General features: G+C 33.8%; 1 protein-coding gene across 1 annotated transcript in view; it reads right to left on the bottom strand.

Moving 5' to 3' along the window:
* The window catches only part of COL4A5 (collagen type IV alpha 5 chain), a 253,055-nt gene that overhangs the window by 15,432 nt on the left and 221,524 nt on the right, over positions 1–16,099 (bottom strand). Inside the window, exons 37-42 of the mRNA XM_055564762.1 lie at positions 14,989–15,115; positions 11,986–12,066; positions 11,254–11,352; positions 10,634–10,684; positions 9,133–9,318; positions 292–425 (exon numbers count right to left, since the gene is read on the bottom strand). Of these exons, the coding sequence (XP_055420737.1) occupies positions 292–425; positions 9,133–9,318; positions 10,634–10,684; positions 11,254–11,352; positions 11,986–12,066; positions 14,989–15,115 (678 nt within the window). The remainder of the gene's footprint in view (positions 1–291; positions 426–9,132; positions 9,319–10,633; positions 10,685–11,253; positions 11,353–11,985; positions 12,067–14,988; positions 15,116–16,099) is intronic.

The raw sequence follows: 16,099 nt of genomic DNA, 5'->3' as shown, positions 1-16,099 counted from the left end.
ATCCTTTTATAATTTGCTTTCGCTGAAATCAAAGTTTCTGAAATCAAAATCTGTACACACCAAGAACTCCAGTTAAAACTATCTTTTGGGGAACCCGTTAACTATAAGGTAGCACAGTCCCTTTAGTTGGTAGAAGACAGGAAACTTGCCTTTTTCTCTGTACTTCACCAGGAAGCCAGGCAAAGAGCCTTGATCAGTAAATGCGAATTAAAACAATGCAGTTTGGAATTCTCATTTTGAATGCAAACACCCACATCCATTTCTCATCAAATATCTACTCCTATTTCCTACCTGGAGTCCTGGAGGACCTTGATCACCTTTCAAACCAGGCAAACCAGGTTGCCCAGGTTGGCCTGGGTTACCTCTTTCTCCTTTAATACCCCCACTTCCAGGTAGACCCCGGGGACCTTCTGGACCTGGTGGACCTTGATAATGCACAACAAATAGCCACATTTCAGTATAACATAAGAACAGCATCAAAGTCAGGCTTTTAAATTATCCAAATACTTTTAGTCATCTATTAGTTTGCAGAATAAAATCCAGAGTACATTAAAATGTATAGATCAATGCTGACTCTCTAATGTAAACTGGGCTGGGTTATTAACACTGGGATGCAGATTCTTTAATTTTGTATTTTATTATATATTAAATCCAATAAGCTCATATCTAAAGGAAGGACTTCGGACATTGTAATAAAGATTGCTTCTGTAATCCCTAACTGTTTGATTTAAGTGAACCAAAACAGACACCATAGAGCACTGTTTTCAAATTGGAAATGCATCAGAATCCCCAGGAGGGCTTGTTAAAATAGATTCTTGGATATACCCCCAGAGTTTTGGATTCTGTTAGGCTGGAGAGGGGCCCAGGAATTTCCATTCTAACAAGTGCCCTGTAAATAAAAAGTGTCCTGTAGCTAAAGCTGCTGGTACACCGCCACATTTTGCAGGGCAATCAGGGATTCACGTCATTTGCCTCATTGTGATTAAAATAAAGTTGCTTTATTTGTAAGTAGTTACTTTTATTCAGTTTGTATTACTATGCAATTAAGATAGTTATTTAACCAAACTAATTGCTTAATTTCATTTTAGTGATATGCTTAACACATGGGAATATTTTAGTGTCAGAAATTCACAGAGTCAATATAGTACTTTTAACTTGATTTAAAAATGCTTTTGTGTTATTTACATTTTAAATATTTCTGAAGAAAAATAAAGGACTTGACATATAACTTCTGAATAAATAAATAATTTAAAAGGGGATTTTGCTAAGCTCCTTCCTTATACTATGTTTTAAAATGTTCCTTCTAAATAAAGATATCAGGTTCATTAAGTGACCAAGAAGATCTTATAAATAGCCACATTTTTCCTCACTAGGTGGGAAATAGCTGTCTTGCCTGCAGAGTGCTGAGGTGGAGACTAAATAGCCCTGCCTTAAGAAAATAATTACAAAGTCCCAAATAATGAACAGTACATAGTGAGCACCTCTACCTTCTCTCCTCCAGTAATCTTAGTTTTTCACTGGTTTCAACAAAAAAGGAAAATATGTAGAGTTTATTTTTAAGGGAAATTTCACAGGCATATGAATTTAGAATACTGAATTCATGTTTACATACAGACAAAAGGTCACATCTTTGATCCCGCCCTTTCCAGTAATCTTATGACTCAGAATCAGTGGCTTCATGCTAACAAGGCAGCATGGCTTAGAGATCATGAATGCTGGACTCATTAATCAATCATTAGCTATTTGACCTCTTTAAGTTTTATTCATCACCTTGGCCTCAATTTCAACTTCTTTGAAATGGAAATAAGAATAGTACCTACTTTATCAGGCTGTTCCAAGAATTAAATAAGATAATATCTATAAACACAGTGCCTGGCACATAGTAAGAATTATATAAGAATTTTTAAACAATTATCTTCATTACTAGTAAAACTGAAGGTAAGAACATATTTTAAAATATGAACCCGTTTTTAATCTTTCAGCTATTTCTATGTGATTTCATAATATAACACTGTCACTTGAGAAAGAGGAAGCAGGTTCACAACAGTACAACAATCATTTATGTTTAAACAGTTTAAATCATATAGTCACCCTAGCCCAGCAACCAGATAGACATTTTCAGAAATTCCCTTCCCAATCATAAAGAAAGGGTTGGGTATTTTGAATTTAAACAAATAAAAACAATTATTGAGTTCAAACCCCTAAGTAGGGTTTTCTGACAAAAATTGTTACCTTCTTCCATAATGTGTAATTTAGACTAGAAATCAGGTAGCAAATCAGATTATTAAGAGAAAAGTAAACTATCTGTGAATCAATCTACCAGTGACTAGGGTAAGATTAAGAGGAGGAAAAAAAAGGAACATTTTATTCTTCTCTCCCCAATCTGAAAAGTAATCAGAACACTTATCATTTGGAAAAAAAAAAAAAAAGTAGGCATGTTTTGGGAATTGTTCTGTTTGCAATTAAAAGGAAATTTGGGTAAATTTACATGTTATTGATTCAGACCTATTGTTCTAGTGTCTCTTAAATTTAAATTACTGATTTGCTAATAACACAAGGGGCAGGTAAGTTTTATTTATAACAATACTTGATAGTTACCCTCTTTCATTATTGAAAATAGCCATGAAAGCACAGCTCTGATCAATCTCAGGCAAAAAAAATTCAAGAAAATAAAATCAACACACAAAGGTTACAAATGTGTCAGATGCCTGCCTAAATAATGCGTCTTAAATATAAAAATAAGTGTATTTCCATTTAAAATTCAACATGTTTATATGTATGAATTACCTATTATAAACAATTGAAACCACAAAGACCTAATGTCATTTCAAACTTGATTATAAACAAGTCACATTACCTTCACCAAAATGTTAAATACCAGAGCACGTAGTTATTTGAGGATAACAGCACTCTTCAATGACTTCTGAATTATAGCAAAAAAAAGTGCATTTCTCTTGTCACACATACAAAGCATTAAAAAAAAAAATTGACCAGTCTAACCTTGAAAACCTGGGAAGATCAGAGTTCACCAAAGCCCAAAGATCGATGTTAGCAGTATCAGACATCACACAGTACAAAATAAGATTATGAGTTAGAAGTGGTTCACATTATAGCACAAGTTAAACAATAATTCTCTTTGCCAGCATTTCTTACACCTACAGCGTAATCAGTATGCAAACAGAACCATACAGGAGTATAGAGAGCCAAATATTTTAAAATAGAGCTTATTCTATGAAATAAGCTGCTAGTTTTCATTAACTCAAATGAAATGCTACAATGGCTTTCCAAAAGTTAGAACCTCAAAATATGAAAGTTGGAAAGGGAGTACCACTTCACTGATAGCCTTCTACTCCTTTGGGTAAAACTTTTGGGTAAAAGTTTATCTTGGCCTCTGCCATTCTTTAGCAAAAACACAAGGTGCAAATTTCTTGGTATAGGCAGACTGCTCCAAGGAGCTACAGTTGAAGACCTTACCAAGCAAATATACAAAGATCACAGATGACCTAACAGAGAAATTAAAACACAAATATACAATGGCCATTACCAACTGTACTTCTGTTTGTCTTCTTTGAAAATCATTCCATGAAGACAGATCGTGATTTTTAAAAATAATCCATCAAGAAGCTTTCTTCTCTTCCATTATTACTTGTAATATACTCAAAGAGAAAAAACCAATATATGTTTGCTCACCATTGAACTTGAAAGCTAAGAGTAGAATTTTCCAAAGATGTGAAGACCATCACTGAAGGGGCCCTTCAAAAATATTTTGGCATGCAATATCCCACCCCAAACTACAGAAAATATCACATCTACTTTATATTATTTGGTGTACATATTAAATTAGACTATTAACTATTAAAAGAAGGATCATTAAAAAGATAAAGAGCCTACAAACAGGACAACTCCTGGTTAATGTTAATTGACTATAAACCCAATTTCCTTTTCTTACAAGTCTTGCTATGATTTATAGGTTGAGGTTTGCAGAGAGAATAAATTGTACTAGCATCCTGAATCCTAGAAATTAGAAGACTGAGGATTTATTCTTGGCTCTACTACTTACTTATATCTATGAGATTCTGGGCAATTCAATCTCTCTGAGCTTGTTTTCTCACCCACACAATGGGAATAGTGTTGTCTACCGTAATCTCCTTCAGAGTTGTTTTAAAGATCAAATATATTTTTTAAAATGTTGACCTGCCATGTGCAAGATGACACAGGGAACACAAAGATTAGCTAGACCCAAACTCTGCCTTCAAGGAGCATGATATAAATGAGGGTATGTCATATAAATATAAAACATTACTATACCGAGTAATAAGACTCTTAAAGCATTTGACAATTTGAAATCCAGGAAGCCCAAAAATCAGCTTCTGTTTGTTTAAATGGTTTCTAAATCACATACAGCAAACTGACTCAAGACAACACTTTGAGCAGAGTCTGGCAACACTATTAGCTAGATAAATTAGAATTTCTACTTAAGATAATTCAGAGTTTGAGTAAAGACATTTTATATATGTGTTTGCTATAGAAGGACCAAAATAAGAACTCTTAGAAAAATATCTCATTGAAATATATGATATTTCAGTCTAAGTAACAAGGAAAACTTCAGATCATATCATAGCAAAACTTCTAAGACTTTAATTCTAAAAGGTAACATTTTAATGAGTTATATGCCAAGTCAATTTTGTACACGAGTTTCTAAATTAATTATTTCTCAAATGACCTAACAAAGTTTAACTGAAAAACAAAATAAAACAAAAAATCTCTTATACATGAGTAGTAATAATTAAAGATAAGCTAATGAATTGATTGGTAAATTTTAAATCCAGTTTCCACTTAGGGTTGCAGTCTCCAATTGCTGCAAAGAAGAGAATACTACAAATACTGGGTTCCAATAACTATGTAATTTAGAGTACATCTTGTAAATAAGTTGTCAAATCAGTTTTAAACTAATATGGCTACTTTCCTTTTTTTTTTTCTCTGAATATTTTCTAGGGCCTTGGAAGAAGACAATCTTGTGGCTGACTGTAAAGTCTGGAAGTGATCAAGGCAGCAACTTCTATGCAAGTCAGACGGGGCTGGGGGGGGGGGACTCAAAATTACTTTAAAGTATACCCTAGTCTTCTCTTTATCTTGGCAATAGTTAAATAGCATGCATTTGTCTTAATCTTTTTGATGACATCCATTTAGGAAAACACAAGAAACAGTTAGTAGGGGTTGATAGAGATTTAGAGTTAACAGAAAACAAAAAAGCAAAGGCAAGGCCCAGTCTGCTGTGCTAAAAGTCTCCTAAAATGGCAGAAGCAGCTTTGTTCAATCACTTATCATATTTATAACTAGAATAAGAGGCCAGATCATAAGCATCAAGATATGTAGCTGTCTGTGTGGAAAGATGGTATGTTTTACTAGTAGAACAGATACTTAACTAAGTACTGGGGAACCCCAAGTCAGATTCCCTGCTATGCCAGTAACTAACAATATGACCTTGAGCAAGCTTATTCACTTCTTTGGGCCTTAGTTTTCTCATCTGTGACTAAACTTCAGACAGATTCCTCTGAGCCCTCTTCTCAATTAGGCCTTACTCCTTGGGCCCTGTCCTTGGTCTGTTCAGTCCACTTTTAGCAAGAATCTTGCTAAGTCAGTTTAGCGTGAGTTGCCCCGGCCCCCGCCCCCGATATCTGATCAAGTTCCTTATTCCTCATCTTTAATGTCTAAGTCCTTAGACTGCCTTTAGCAAGATTCTAGCAAGACTTTGGCAAGACCTCAAGGACCCTAATAGCCCTTAGACTGCCTTTGATGAGACCTCTAATAGGCCAGTTTAGCAAGAATCTGTTGACCCTTGATGTCTCCTATTAGTAATTTTTCATCCACTGAGTCCTTTACTCTACTAGTTGAATAAAACCCCCATTTGACCTTGTTGTACTCCGACCTGAGCTCAGTCTCTCTTTCCTGTTGCAATAGTCTTTCCCCTAATGCAATGCAATGCTGCTGCTGCTGCTAAGTTGCTTCAGTCGTGTCCGACTCTGTGCGACCCCATAGACGGCAGCCCACCAGGCTCCGCCATCCCTGGGATTCTCCAGGCAAGAGTAGGTTGCCATTTCCTTCTCCAATGCATGAAAGTGAAAAATGAAAGTGAAGTCGCTCAGTCGTGTCCGACTCCTAGCGACCCCATGGACCACAGCCCACCAGGCTCCTCTGTCTGTGGGATTTTTCAGGCAAGAGTACTGGAGTGGGGTGCCATTGCCTTCTCCCCCTAATGCAATAGTCTTGAATAAAACCTGTCTTACTACCATTAGCTGGTATCTAGTGAATATCTGTTTGACTAATGTAAAACTTAGGTCCTTCTGGAGTGATAATATATGGTTATATGAAATAATGGGTTTGTGGGGTAGTAATAAATCAAGGAATCAATTCAGATAGAGATAGACTGCTTCCTAAAAAGCATCTTGAAAAAGTATAAATTTTAAAATAATAAGAATAGAAAATTTCCTGCCATTCCCAGTAGCTAGAACTCAGGATTATACTTTTTCCCCTTTTAGCTGCTCCTCAGAAATGTGAAAAGGGCTCTTTATCTTGAATAATAAACACATTCAGATATTTGTGATTCTTTTTACTTCTGATTAGGTGAAAATCTTTTAATATTAATCAGCAATTTTCTAATGGGCAGCTCTTGGTAACTATTTCTAGGTGTGTACTGTTTATATGTATAGGATGAAAATAAGATTAAAAGGTTTCTAATTTTGCTGGTTACACTAAATTTATTTTTAACTCTGAGCCTATTAGTTCATTTATATAGTAGCAGAATTTAGAACTTTGTGACAAACAAAAATGTGAAGGTGGGATGGTTTGAAAAGTTACAAGAGGTATGGTTCATCAAGAATTGCATATTTGCAGGATCTGATAATATATATTATTCTTTAAAAAATATCTTTTTGAAGAATAGTTTAATTTCAATAATATTAGCAGATATGAAGCAAAAATAGGAAATACACAGAAAGTGTAAAATAGTATATAATATAGTTTTGAATACTATAAATTTCCAACTAAAAAAACATAAATATATAAATTTTAAAATGATAAATCAGTTTTTCTAAGTAGGTTATTTTGAGTTATTCCAATAGACAGAAAAACTGGACTGTACAAATTCCTAATAACTTTCAGAGATAGACCAACATGTAAGAACTGAATTGGCATATATGCTCTTAAAATATATTCAAATACTTGAAAACATTAGACACAGGTGTATATATACCTATATATACACATACACATACATATGTGTATATAAATAATACACACATACATATAAATATATATATATAAATAAAAGAAAAAGTTTCATATTTCATGCAGATACTACTTTGGAGTTAAGGAGCTAACCTGTAGGACCTGGATAGGGATCAAAGTTCACCAAGGCCCAATGTCATCATTAACAAAAAGGAAAAATATCAAAATTGTTAGAAATATCAAGAAACTAAAGCATTACACTAATTTTTTTCAAGTTAAACTTTAATTCAATAAAAGAATACCCTGCAAGTTTATATTCATGCATCTGTATATAAACCAAATTATCGCCACTTCACATCAACATTAAAATAAAAACAGCACATGTGACATATTTTGAAAAGCCAAAAATCATTCTTATAATAATCATTACTATAAGTGCAGACAACAATCAATTCTAAGAGCAACTGGGTTTAAAATTCCATTTTAATTTGTAGTTTATGAACATGTTGAAAGGTTACAAATACTCATCAGATGTGTGTTCTTCTTCTGACTACTTTTGTTAAAATTTCTTTTAGAAATGGTAATTTAAAAAAACTTTTATGAATGATGTCTTTATGTTGACATATTTCAAAATAATTTTCAACATTGAACTCCATTACTGATAATAAATAGCCACAGTGCTGATTAAAATACTAAAAAGGAGAATAGTTTGGTTTATTTGAATTATTACATGCATAACCAAGCAAGATATTCGTGTCAATGCTTTACATTACATGCAAGAGAATTAACATAGCTGAGAGCTTCACTGATTTTCTTCAATAGTAAAGCAAAGGAAAACTTTATAAATAATACCTTCTATAAATAGTCAGATCAGATAAAATCTGGTTTTGAAAATGATCTCCTGAACAAAGTATGTGATCCCATTGATTCATGTTTTTACAGAATATCTTATTAAAACTGACTGCAATCACTTCAAAGTTTATGGAAATTTGCACTTTTAAATACATTATAAAAATGAGTCAGACCTTCAAAGGATAAAAAGGCAATTTTTTTGTTTCTTTAATTTTACATTTATCTTACTTTAAAAAAATCAATGAGGGCCAAATTTTCAATAATTAGAAATTTAAAAACTGAATATTAAGTCTCAAGTATCTGTTAATTAAGTCTCAAGTATCTGTTAATAATCTATCTTCAGTGATTGAGCTCAGCGACATTAATCCAGAATGAAAATGAGTATTTCCAAACTTAGTAAAATGAAATGAAACAGCACAAACACAAAAGGAAAAGTGAACATTGGATGCAAAACTGAGACCATTAGAGCAGTTAACACAAGACAAATGAGGTATAGACATGAAGCTGGTATGAAGAGATCACTATTCAATTTAATCATGCTGTGATGTTGAAGATAAATTTGATTGCCTAGCTCCTAGAGAAGATAAATTTTTTTATTGTGCTTAGTGACATGTGCTGATCATATGACAGAACCATAGCAACATTTTTGGTATGGACCACAAGCATCTATTGGGTGATCACTAAAATGATTTCTGTGATAACATGCTGAGCAGCTCACATTAAAAATGCAGCTTGCATTTTGCTGTCAGGTTATCAGTATAGTTTTTTTTTTCCCTCAGTATAGCTTTATTTTAATAAAAAGACTAATAAATTCATTATTTCCTTTTTTTCCTCCAAGTTGGTTTGTTTTAGCTCAACTTTAAGTAAATGATGAAATACATTACTGAAAAGAATTATTAGATGCCATGGAAATGGATGGAGCCAGGAATAAAACAAGCTATTTCTTTTTAAGAAGTTCTTTGGATTGCAGATTTTAACGTCCTAAAGACTGAATAACCTGCCAGCAAAAATGGACTAATAAATAGACCATTCCCCTACCACTCATGTACATACCTGGTCTCCCAGGAGGACCTTGGGGTCCAGGGCTGCCTTTAGGGCCTTCCAGAGCTGGACCTGGAGAACCAGGAGGGCCTGGGGGACCCTGCAGACCAGGGAAACCATGAAAGCCTGGTTCACCCTTTGGACCTGGAAGGCCAGGGTTTCCTGGAATGCCAGGTAATCCTTCATCACCCTTTTGACCTATGAAAGCAAAGTCATGTTATAGAACATATTAAGTGATACTGAATACTAATTAGGCTTGCCTGTAAGACTAAAGCTACTCCCACTTATTAGAAAAAATAACAGGATTTACTAAGGTCATTTCTACCTCCTACCAAATCCCCAACCCATCCAGAAAACCCATTTTTTCTATTAGGTTTATCTGTTATCAGAACTATTTGTTAGAGTATGTATAGAAATATAGAAACAATAATAACTTGCATTCTAAAAGATATCCTTTGTGTTAGGAGATAAAGTAATGATCACATGACCAGTAGTTAGGAGGGAAAAAAAGGAGAAAAAAACAAAAGTATAAAATATTTACAAGAATAGGTTAGAGATAGCTAGAGGAAATTCCTAACACAAAATATTTTTAAAAAATTATTAATTTTAATTGGAAGCTAATTACTTTACAATATTGTGGTGGTTTTGCCATACATTAACATTAATCAGCCATGGGTGTACAGGTATTCCCCCATCTGTTTTGAGACAAATTTTTGAGACCATTGAAAGATATGGATCTTCAATGGTTGCTGTGTGTCCCCAACGACCATTCCATCCAAGATTTAGAATCACAATCTAGACAAACTGTTTTCAACAGCTTTTCTATACCACTGACATGCTGGAGAGCAATATAACAGTTATACATTAGAGTAATAATTTTTATGTTGGATTCATAAAAGGAATACAGGAATTTCTAAGTGATCTATGTGTGGTTTGAAAAAATCCTCCATAAATAGCTGATGGTCATTTCAGAACATAAAAATATGTATCTGTACACATTTAGTCATTTAATTAACTACTTGGGGCTTACAATGAGAGTAAAAACAAATGAGGGAGGTAGATGTGTATGCACACATACCCTCCAAGATATAAATTAAAATGGAGTTTTCAATAGACATTTTTATGATTGGTACATATTTCTACAGTTTACTTATATTATCTTGGTTTTGGTTTCCATGGGGAAAAAAAAAGTATTTTTCTTCTGGCTAAAAGAGCTTTTAAAAAATTACTGAAAAAAAGAAAAACTTACTGAAACCTAACTCTTCCTACAATTTTGCTTTCTTTATAATTTCCTTAACATTTATGAGGTTAATGAGAGATATCTGTATATTAATTTTCTTAATTGTGCATTTTTATAGTACAATAGCTTATACTAAGTTGCTAATTAAGAAATGCTTCAAGATGTAACTCTAGCTTTGAGTTGTCTGGGGTTGTATGTGGAGATGAAAAAATAAGTGTACTGGAGAATATTATCTTTTTACTGACTGATTTAACATGCTTTATTAAAGTTTACCAGAAAGTCCTGGAAGTCCAGGGGGTCCTGGGATTCCAAAGCCTGGTTGACCTGTCAGAACATAAACCCAAAACTTTCAAACAGATAATAATAACTGAAATAAGAAGAAATTATTTTTGGATTATTTAGGTTTTTAGCAAGTGCTGCAATGTATATCATACGAAACATGGAGAAGACTTATTTCCAACGTGGAACTACAATTTGAACATGAAAAAATTATATAAACTTATATTCTACTTGTGATGAGTATTAAGTATATTTTTAAATACACATATCATATATATATATATGTTTTTATATATTATATATATATATATGTTTATATATATTATATACATTGCATGGTGAAAGAAGGTCATCCAGAGTAGTTTAAAAAAAGCTAGATAGCTTCTTGACATGGAAAATTGAGCAATAAAAGATTATGGAGTTTTTCATAAGAGGGAGGCAACTTGATTCAATAAATGTGAGGTAATATTCTCAGGAAGAAGGTAAATAGGAAGGGAGACGTGCATAGCAGCTTAGAGGATAAGGAAGAATTTCACTATGGGTACTTAAGGGCAAAAGCTAAAGTAGACAAGGAAGAAATTAGAAAATTAAGGACAATTAAAAAAATATAGTACCTGGTTCACCCTTCTGTCCAGCTGGTCCAGGAATACCATCTTGACCTGGTTTGCCTTTTTCACCTGGAGGCCCTGGTGGCCCAGGACGACCTCCACCACCTAAAGAACAGAGTACAGCAGGTTACACTTTTCTTCTCAATTTCCTTTTTCTCCTATATTCCCAATTCTTTTGATTTTAGCCTCAAATAATTCTAGCCAAAAGACACAGAGTGTCTCTGGGACATTTCTTTAAGTCATGAAACCTTGTGAAAAAGAAATAAAGGATAATGAGAATAAGGAACTGTTTTATCATCCACTCAGTATTCAAACTCACTTTCTCATTTAACCTATCTTTTAGAATATGTAAAAAAGCAAGGTGTGTGTGGGGGGGAGAATGGAAGCGGGGTGAATTATAGGCCTCATAGGGGGCCAAAAGGAGTGATTTGCTTAGAACAGTAAACAAGCAAAACTACACTTTGCCATTCTAAAATAATGAGAACTTCTATCTACTATTATAGGATACCTGAAATAACTCTCCTTGGAAAAAGTGAGCCTGAAAAATAAGGTCCCATAATAATAATTTTAAGCAAATCTTATTAAGAATTGTTCATTTCGTATCTAACAAGTAGTATGGAGTGAATGATCAGCATGTTTGTCTTGAAAACGCGCACAGCTCCCAGAAATGATTTGACTTTCCAAAAATGAATAAGCCTTAATTTTATAGCATGGCAAACCCTTAGTTTTCATTCTTACCTACAGGACCAGGTTCTCCTGGAAGGCCAGGGTTCCCAGGAGGACCACTAATACCTTTTGGTCCAGGAAGGCCTGGGGTTCCTAGAGTAAAGAGCTCAATTTAATGATAAACAAAAACTGCATTGCTTTGAGAGCTACAATTCAAAGTTACAATTTAGAATGTTAGCATAGAAACAGTAAAGAATAGAAAGAAAACCCCCAAACACACTGGTGTTTGCTTGATGATTTAAGAATAATTTTAAGTTTTATATTGATTTATTTAGAGGCTGGCATTATTACATATTCATAATAAAAATAATTACCATCATATTATACTTGTAGAGTTAACTGGTAGGATTCTATTGTATGGACATATCAAAATTTTAAAAATCCATTCGTGTACTGTTGAACATTTGGGTTGTTGTCAGGTTTTAGCTGTCATGAACACTATTCTATTTATGGAAACCTGGTCTACTTAGCTATTATGAGTAATGCTTCTATAAATATCTCTGCACTGGTATTTTTGTAGACACAAGTCTTAATTTATCTTTGGATAAATACTTAGATGGGGTGAAACTGCTGAGTCAGAGAATAGTTATATGCTCTGATTTATAAACAAACAACAATATTGGGAATCCCAGCTGCTCCAAGTTCTTATATAACATATACTGATCCAATTGTTTTAATAATAGCCATTCTGGGCAGAAATGTAATGCTACTTCATTATGGTTTTAATTTGCATTTCTCATATTGATCACTTTTGCATGTGTTTATTGGACATTCGTCTTATCTTCTTTTGTGAAATATCTGCTCCAAGTTTTCCTCATTTAAAAAAAATGGACTGCATGTCTTATTATTGAGTTGCAGAAGTTCTTTATATATCTCAGACATTAGTTATTTATGAGATGTATGTTTTGTAAGTATTTTCTCCTAATGTGTAGCTTCCCTATTCATTTTTTAATTGTGTCTTTTGATGATCAGAAGTAAAGAAGAACTCAGTTTCTTTAAAATAAAAAAAACAGTGTGGAGCAATTGGACATTTGTATGAAAAAAAATGAACCTTGATCCCTAATCACATGATAAAACTATTTTTATTCAAGACAGACTATAAACTTAAATATCAAACCTTAAACACTGAAAGCTATAGAAAAAATTAGAATAGTTCCATAAACCTGAGTAGGCAAATATTTCTTAAATAAGATACAAAAAGCACTAACCATAAAAGTATATAAGAAATTAGACTTTAAAATGGAGAAGGAAATGGCAATCCACTCCAGTATTCTTGCCTGGAGAATCCCATGGACAGAGGAGCCTGTCTACAGTATGGGGTTGCAAAGAGTCAGACACAACTAAGTGACTAAACAACAAGAAGACTTAAAAAAAAGAAATTGGATTTTATCAAAACTAACATCACTAAGATGTGATTAAGAGTGAAAGGCAAATTTGTGACAGAATCTATTTGTAATACATGTATCTGACAAAGAACTCATATCCAGAATATATAAAGAACAGCTCTGAATCAATACCAAAAAAAAGGCAAACAACTCATTAAATAAGAGCAAAAGGACTTAGAGCAGGCTCTTCATAAAAATGCTACCCAAATGGCCAATAAGTATATGAAAAGGTGTTTAATATTATTGTTCATTAGGAAAATGTAAGTTTAAACTTCATTGGGATACTTCTATATACTGACCAAAATTGCTAAAATTAAAAAGACTGACAATATCAAATGAGGTATGGATACAGACAACTGGACACTTCGCAATACAAAGTACTAACCACTATATGATCATGGCAAGCCACCAGGAGCTACCCGTAGACATTCAAACATTGCAGGTGGGACTCTAAGGCATAAAACCACTTTGGAAAACTGACACCATCTACTAAACTTAAATGTACACCTACTTTATGATTCAGTAATTCTACCACATAAATTTTTGTGTGAGAGAAATGAGTATGTAGGTCCCCAAAAAAACATGTTAAAGAATATTAATAGCATCTTTTTTCTTCATAGTTCCAAACTGGAAACAACCCAGAAGTCCATCAAGAAGAGAATAGGTAATTGATTATGGTTTATTTCTTCAATGGAATATTATGGAGCAATGATTAAAAAACCAAACTGCTGACAGGCAACAAGATAACTTTATCTTATATGCATAATGATGAGTGAAAGAAGTTAGACACAAAGATATATACTGTATGATTCCATTAATGTGAATTTCAAAAACAGGTAAAGTTAATTGGTAGTGATAGAAGTTATAGTAGTAGTTACCTGGGAGAGGGAGGTTCACTGTGAAGGGGAATAGGTAAATTTCATGGGGTAAGAGAATTGTTTTATACTTTGATATGTGTGGTGGGTACACGAATATATATATATAGATAGATAGATATGTAAATATTCATCTATTTTCTTGTACATTTTACTGTATCTAGGCTATACTTTAATAAAAAGGTTAAGGAAAAGATAATCAAAGACCCACTCCATCTGTGCCACAGTGCAATCCAAAAATCAAACAAAAATAAACACAAACATAAACAGAGCAGATACTTTATCAAGTTCAGATCACCTACTTGATTATAGTGCTAAGACCCTTTGCTTGCACAACTCAGTCCTTATCATTTGAATAAAGTGTATAATTGTTCTACCAACAGCCACCCACTGTGTGCCTGAGGACAACACTCTAAGAGAATCAGCAGCAGGCTACAGAACGGTAGTGTACATTACCACCTACAAAAATAGTAAGGCCTCTTAACTGACTTGTGGCTAGCAGTTAGACTCAAAAATGCTCCACCAGTCTCTATGCCCACAGGATATTGTACTGCTGAATTGATAATGCCCATTTTCATTTTCTATGGAAAGAAATGTGGGCAAAAAAAGAAAAGTAAAAGAGATAGTTCGAGATTGCATTGCTGTCAGTATCTGAGAAATAGAACAGAGGTCTGTCAACTAAGAAGTTGCTTTATGACATAGATTAGAGTAAATAAGGAAGGAGAGAAAGAAGCATTTAAGAAAAGTAGTATTACCAGGGAATCCAGGAAGGCCTGGTTGTCCTTTTGCTCCAGGGGTCCCCGGTAATCCAGGCAAACCAGTTTCTCCCATAGAACCTTTGGTACCAGGGTTCCCTGGGTATCCAGGCAGACCAGGTTCACCCTAAAAATATGAATAAAAATATAAAACTGAAGTCTCTACATGATTTGGATTATATAACAACATAAAATTATTCATAGAGCTTGTACTGGATGTCAGGTCTTCTGTTAAGTGCTTTACATAAATTGCTTCATTTAATCATCAAAACAGCCCTTTAAGTTAGGCTTTATCATCTCCATTTAGAAATGTGAAGATTGAAATCTTTTTTTTTTTTTTATTTTATTTTTAAACTTTACATAATTGTATTAGTTTTGCCAAATATCAAAATGAATCCGCCACAGGTATACATGTGTTCCCCATCCTGAATCCTCCTCCCTCCTCCCTCCCCATTCCATCCCTCTGGGTCGTCCCAGTGCACCAGCCCCAAGCATCCAGTATCGTGCATCGAACCTGGACTGGCAACTCGTTTCATACATGATAGTTGAAATCTTAGAGAAACTCAAGTGCCTAAGGTCTTTGGTAAGTAGCAGAACTGGGATTTGAACCAAGGTCTGTCAGATTCCAGATCTCATGCTATTCCCATGAAATGTAGATGCATTATTCTCTTTAATACTAACAACTCTATAAGAAAGATACTATTATCCCCATTTTACAGTGATATAGCTAATAAGTGGTGGAATCCAAATTTGGGTCCAGGTAGCTTGATTTCAAAACCTGTGTTCATCATCCCTAGCATGCTACAATGAAATTAATTGCTTACAATAAGCGTGCCAAATAATAACCACAGTAGGTTCTATTGTAAAAGAGAAATTTCATCTTCACATGAAGAAGTCTATGAATTCTTCACTAGACATCTCAAATCCCCATTTCTTCCATGAAAACTTCCAGGACAAAGACAGCTTACCCTAAAAATTAGGGTAGGTTCTTATTCCATTATGTTTATAATTGTTTCACATATGCCCGTCTTGACTCTTCAACTACATTGAAAACTTATTTGTGGTCAGAGATAATTCATACATAGCTACCTTTGCTCAACATATATTTGCA

This window comes from Bubalus kerabau, chromosome X, assembly GCF_029407905.1.
Source record: "Bubalus kerabau isolate K-KA32 ecotype Philippines breed swamp buffalo chromosome X, PCC_UOA_SB_1v2, whole genome shotgun sequence".
Lineage (NCBI taxonomy): Eukaryota > Metazoa > Chordata > Mammalia > Artiodactyla > Bovidae > Bubalus > Bubalus kerabau.
The sequence above is the reverse complement of the archived record's forward strand: the minus strand, read 5'-3'. Positions and strand labels throughout refer to the sequence as shown.